General features: G+C 39.0%; 1 protein-coding gene across 3 annotated transcripts in view; it reads left to right on the forward strand.

Moving 5' to 3' along the window:
* The window catches only part of USP37 (ubiquitin specific peptidase 37), a 127,282-nt gene extending 122,105 nt beyond the window's left edge, over positions 1-5,177 (forward strand). For all 3 annotated transcript variants that reach the window (XM_023592035.2, XM_071216127.1, XM_004469573.4), the window contains one exon: positions 646-5,177. In XM_023592035.2, the coding sequence (XP_023447803.1) occupies positions 646-733 (88 nt within the window). In that variant the 3' untranslated portion in view covers positions 734-5,177. The remainder of the gene's footprint in view (positions 1-645) is intronic.
* The last annotated feature ends 1,291 nt before the right edge of the window (positions 5,178-6,468 follow it).

The raw sequence follows: 6,468 nt of genomic DNA on the forward strand, positions 1-6,468 counted from the left end.
ATGAACTGTTCCCATCGCTTGATTGCTTGACAATTTTTAGTTTTTATTATCTTTGCTTACAGCTTGTCTCTTGATATTTCCTTGTAAGTCCAGAATATTTTTTCTCTCAACTCAGCATTAATTACTTATTACACGTAGCATCTAGGTGTGGAACTTAAGACCATTTTTTTTTTTTTAATTATTTCTTTTTAAAAATTACCTTCAAAAAATATGAGGTCCCATTCAACCCCACCGCCCCCACCCCCACTCCCCCCACAGCAACACTCTCTCCCATTGTCGTGACACATCCATTGCACCTGGTAAGTAAAGACCTTTTTTTTTAATGAGAGGAGCCATCCTCTCATAAACCATATGGTCTTCCATTTTTCTATCAAGCAAGAAGATCTGATTTATGTGGAAGGGAACTACATAGCATTTTTATTAAACCTGGCTAGGTATTGCCAGTTCCTCCTACTGTTCTCAAAAATCAGAAGCCAGGGGGTTAATAGAATGATTGAACAAGTCAGCAGTTGCTTTTTTAATGAAATTTAGGCACCAAGTGGGATTATGCAGACAATCAGTATCTGTTTTCTGTTGCTCTTTTTTATATAGGCTTTGCTCACTGAATTTCCTGTTCTGTTTTTTGTTTGCTTGTTTTATTTGAAGGGAAATCTTTGATGAGCTGCTGGAAACAGAAAAGAGCTCTCAGGCACTTAGCATGGAAGTAGGGAAGACCACTCGTCAGACCTTGTGAGGAACAACTTCCTGGGTTGGCAGTGTGCACTGCATATTCTCTTTTGCTGCCTCCCACTTCACCTTTCCTCTGCCGGGAGAAAATTTGGACCTCTACTTGATGTGGGAGCAACATACAGCTCAGGGCCCAACTAAAAGATGAAAGTTGCAATTATGCAGAATGCTCCATGCTCTTTTGTGGAAACCTTGGTCTCATACCTGTAGCTGAAATCCTCTTTTTCTCCTATATAAGAGTGGAACTTCCTATTGTCTTAGGAATACATATTGTAAATAGATAAATGCACATACTCCTAGACTCTCACACACACAGACACACACAAACATGGAATGAATGGAGCCTTAAAGAAAATTAATAACCCAAAATTAATAGCACAGCAATTTGGAAAAGAAATGAAGGTGTCAAAGAGTCCATTCACCTGAGAAATGTGTGAAGATACACATATCATTTGGCTTTTAGCTTTTTTTTTCCTTGAGTAGTTTCACTCAAGGTTACAATTGGTAAAGTTCACTGGAAAGTCAGCTCTCCATGTTAGACTAATGACAGTTTATCATCCTTGCAAGGGATGGGTTTTTCTGTCAACTGACTTGAGGGACTTTTTTTTATTATTATTATTATTTCATGGATTTGTAATGCTAATGCCTTTGCTGTTTACATACAGTCCCAAGAAATGGATTGTTGGTGCTTTGAAATGTGTTATATAGTCCCACATTTGGTATTCATTGTACACTGCATTTTCTTTAATGAGATTCCTTCACACAATGTGTTCATCGTATATCATCTATATTATTATGGTGGTGAAGAAGAGTCTTTTATTTTTCATCTGTATCATTCTTCCATGGAACAGGCATTACCCTAATAGGTTGTAGCCAAAACTTTTAAGATGTAGGAGGATAATATTGTCCCAATTGGGACTCATCAGTAGGTGTTCTTTGAAGGGGCAGCAGGAGAATTAAGGATAAGGAAGAATGCTAACATCTCTAGCTCTCAAACAGAAAGACGTCTGGAGAAGTGTTTTTGTGTTAAGCTAAAACTCTGAACCACTAAAGTGAAAAGCCCTACCACAAGTGTGAAATTAAGTACATGAGCTATAAAAGCATAAACATTTAGTCATTTGCTGTCTGACTTTGCCTTTAAAACAGGATGGGAATTAAAATGCAATTGGTTTAGGTAATCCCAAAAGCTAACAAATAACAACGGTGCATAATATATTTATCTTACTTTTTAGGTGCTTTGAGTTGAGGCTAAATGGGGGCACAACATAAAGTGCAACATTAGTTACGCAGCCAACATAGCCAGTTTGGTTATAGGCAGCTTCTGAATGAGTTTGAGGGTAGAATTCTGTCAGGTATCACTAGACTCTCAAGAGTTAAGTATAGCAAAATGAAGCTTCAGTATTTTCATTTCTTTTTTTTTCTTTTATTATAATCAGGATGGTTACTCTTCAGTTCCGACATAGGGACAAAACCACATCCATTTTTCAAGGGGAGAAAACATTTTAAAATCCAATGTCACAGAAGATACATCTTTTCCAAAAGAGTTCCTTAAGAGAGCTCCAGTGCCCACTCTTGGTTTTGGATGTGTTCTGACACAGTAACCTATTCTGTAGCATCTTTTGGTTGTAAATTGCCTCAGCACTTTTGCTTAACTACTGATAAATGCCATACGTCCTTCCCTCTGTCCCACACACATTACTGTAGTGAATGTTCCAAAATGGTACTGTGGTAGGATTTGCAGGAATGCTTTAGACCAGAGGGGATATATTTGTTCAAAAACTAGCTTTTTAAATTTTATTTTATTTCTACCAGATAGCCTTTTGTTTTTTTGTTTGCTTGAAAATAACTGGTTTCCTCATAAATGAGCAAAGTGGTAATCAAATTCTTTAGGTATTTATTATTTTACTGTTTTTGCATTTGGGAGCTTTGAGTGTCACTCTTAAATATGATTGGAAATGATTTGAATTGAGAACTGCATTGGGACCTAAAGAAAAATTGAAATAAAGCTGTAAGCTTAGTTGCCTCATAAAGCAGCCAGATTTGAATTGCTCTCGTAGCTTGCATATGTGTACAATTTAGAAATACACTTGCCTCAGAAACCTGATTTGATTTGGTTTTCATGATTTGGGCTAGACTTGTTGGTTAAAAATAGGTTACTGGGGTATACGAGTTATCTCACTGCACGTACAAATTACAAGTTTGGACTTGAATTTTACTTGATATCTGTTCATTGTTGTGGCCTTGTCAGCGTTCCCCTTTCCCTTCATTTCTTTAACTATTACTCCTTTCACTACAAAGAAACATTGTCATTTTGGTCAGTGAAGGGTTTGTGACAGCAAATGAAGATTTCAGCTGGACTCTGTTGATACAGTTTGTTATTTTTTTGAGCTGGCTGTATATATTTGAAAATTATAAATAGATAATATATTATTTTTTGCACAGTGTGATCAGTTTGCCAGAATTGGGAGATGGGGCAGTTGGCATATTGGGGCCAGGAGGGGATGAGTCAGATAGGGACGGAGTGCTTGAGTCCCAGGCAGTCTGCACAATAACTAACCTTCCTTAGTGAAGATGCCAAATGTCTGGTGACATTACTTTGTATGACGTTGAATTGGACCTTGATAGCACTTAGTTCTGCACACAACCTTTTGATCTTAATTTTTTTAGAAGAGAAAAATAAACCAAATAGAATTCAAGCTTATTGATTTTTGTCACCTAATATTATGGGGAGTTGGAAAGTTGCACGTGGCCAGATGCTATTATCACTTTAGTAGACATGACTATGAGAAGATAGATTCTATTTTGTCGGGGATATACTTAAATGCGTGTGCACACTCATAGGTTTTGTCTCAGCAGGATAGAATAAGAAGCAAATCCATGAATTGTTCTATGTATATTTTGATTCCAAAAGCTATTTGTTTACTTGCCAAGGTCTGTTCATTTCAGCCCTAACTTCTTAAATGACTTAATAACAAATGTAAATGTGTTTACATTTTAAGAAGTATGCAGTGATTCTTACTAGGTTACACATTTATTTCTCTCTTTGATCAAGTGTAAAATTCTTCTAAAAGTTAAGCTTTAAGAATTAAAACCTCACCAAGATAATTCATGAATTTACTTACTCTTCCATACTACAGTTAGCATTATGTAACTATATAAATATACCTCTACACATATATAGCTACAGGTATAATTGTATACTGAAAATTATCTGGAGACACCTAAATTGGAGAGATTCTTGATAGTGTCTCAAACATATAGTTCAGCGTTATGGGGTTAGAGAGGGTAAGGGAAGGGGGCATACAGACAAAAAGGCAGTATGTAAACTCATTTTGAGATTTATTGGGAAGAGGTTATATTAAAACAAAGAAAAATATACTTTTTCCCCTTTTCTCATCTGAAATGACTACAGTGGATTATCTTAATTATCCAACCTCTTTTTTCCATTTGATGTAATTGACCCCCTTCTGTGGTCTTTTGTTTTAAATCAGGGAAATAGAATTTGATCTCCAAGTACATGTGGATCTTGTATATACAGGGAGATGTTTAGAAAAATCACTAACAACCTAACACCAGTTGCAAGTCACATGAAAGGCTCCCAGTGAAACAGTTATGTCCCTTTCCTCCAGTCCTGCTTTATACTGATTTTGTACACTTGGTGAAAGTGTGTACAAAAACAACAAATGTTTGCCATCTAACCTCTTTCTAACGCATTACTCCAAAATGCTAATTCTGGCTCTATCAATATGTCTTATTAATACCTGAAAATATATCTTTTTAATTTTATTGGAAAACTATGGTTTGTTAGGCCATGAGAGTTTTATGACAGAATTATTTTTGCTGGGTCTCACCAAAATCATCGACTCCCTTATGGCATGCTTTGATTACTAGACTTTTCTTAAAAGTACAGAGGTTCAAAGCATAGGTGTCTCCACTGGCCTAAGTATAGGGAGCGTGAGGGTCTGGATGAGGACCAGGTTTGTCAAAGGTCAGAGCCAGAACAGAACAATCAACTGACCTGTTCAGTTTCGAGAACAGAGTGGCCTGACTGAAGAAAAATGTGGCCACATGTAGTTGTGACACCTCTCATCCTTGGGGGATGCCCCAGTTACCCTTCCTCTGGTCTTTGCCTTCCCTCCCAACCTCTCTGGCCTATTGTGTTCTTTATTTATGCTAATGGAGAGGAAAACAAGTGGGATTCCTACATTTTGTCTAATTGAGCCACTACCAGGTTTGCTGGCAGCTTTGGCCACATTCGTGAGGTGATTTTTGTGTTCTGAGTGACTTTTGATTCTGATTCTTTATGTTGTTTTCTATGGAGCGGCACTTTATCTGTGTTTTAGCAGAACTGTTCCTCTGTATCCTTTAAGGTTTTTCCTTGTTTTTGTTTCCTTTTTAAATTATGCATAGTTTTTTGTGTGTGCGTAAAATTAAAGCCTTTATTAACCTTCTGTTGGTTTGACTTATTTCTCAAAAGGACACACTCTTGCAGACTTTTAGTTTGGGGGGGAGGGGACAGTCTCCCAGACACACTTTATTTTTAATGAAGTTTTAGATGATTACATAGAAGTTACGTTGAAAATTTAGGGGGTTCCCATTTACCCCATCTCCTCTCCCTCTCACACTTTCCCCCATTATTGCAGACATTTTTAAAAACTAGTTGTTGAAGCTGTAGAAATCATCTTCCTGTTGGCCTTCTGACTTGGACTTTCTGCAGCACCGTTATACTTTAAAGGAGATGAAGTGGCAAACCAAAATTTGGCTGTAGTCACAACTGAGTTCCCATCATTTTCCTCTGAGGAGTCTGTGAAGCATTGCAGAGGCTTCTGGATAATGGTTTGTAAACCCAGTATTGGCCTTAGCGAAGCTCTTTCCTTTGCTTTACAAAGAGTACCAAGAGAGGGGATGAGCTAGCATTTGCAGATCATATTTTCCTTCATACCCCAATCCTGGACCCAGGGGATCTGCTGCTCTCCCTTGGTACTAGTGAGTATTGTGAAATCTCATAGAGTGATCCTCTAGGCAACTGAACTCTCCCACAAAGAAGAGGGTCCCATTTTTTTTTTTTTTTTTTTTTTTTTTTTTTTTTTTTTAAAGATTTATTTATTTATTTAATTTCCCCCCCTCCCCTGGTTGTCTGTTCTTGGTGTCTATTTGCTGCGTCTTGTTTCTTTGTCCGCTTCTGTTGTCGTCAGCGGCACAGGAAGTGTGGGCGGCGCCATTCCTGGGCAGGCTGCTCTTTCTTTTCACGCTGGGCGGCTCTCCTCACGGGCGCACTCCTTGCGCGTGGGACTCCCCCACGCGGGGGACACCCTTGCGTGGCACGGCACTCCTTGCGCGCATCAGCACTGCGCATGAGCCAGCTCCACACGGGTCAAGGAGGCCCGGGGTTTGAACCGCGGACCTCCCATATGGTAGACGGACGCCCTAACCACTGGGCCAAAGTCCGTTTCCCGAGGGTCCCATTTTTAACTGTTGTGACCTGAGTGAAGCAATGAGGGAAGTTTACATGAAAAGGAAGAAAGAGCCAGGACAGTAAAACCTGGTGTGGGTCCTCAGTGCTCTAATGTTCTGGGGAGGGTTGGCTGCTCCTGAGGATTAAGAAGGGAAAGCTCTAGACCAGGATGGTTCAAAGTTATGTAATACCCCAGCCACCTTGGAGAGCTGAAATTGGGATCCTAGGCGCCCTAAGAAGGATAGGCAGGTTACCGCACAAAATGGCATTGCCACAGACTCTGCTGC

The sequence above is a fragment of the Dasypus novemcinctus genome, chromosome 7, assembly GCF_030445035.2.
Source record: "Dasypus novemcinctus isolate mDasNov1 chromosome 7, mDasNov1.1.hap2, whole genome shotgun sequence".
Taxonomy (NCBI): Eukaryota; Metazoa; Chordata; class Mammalia; order Cingulata; family Dasypodidae; genus Dasypus; species Dasypus novemcinctus.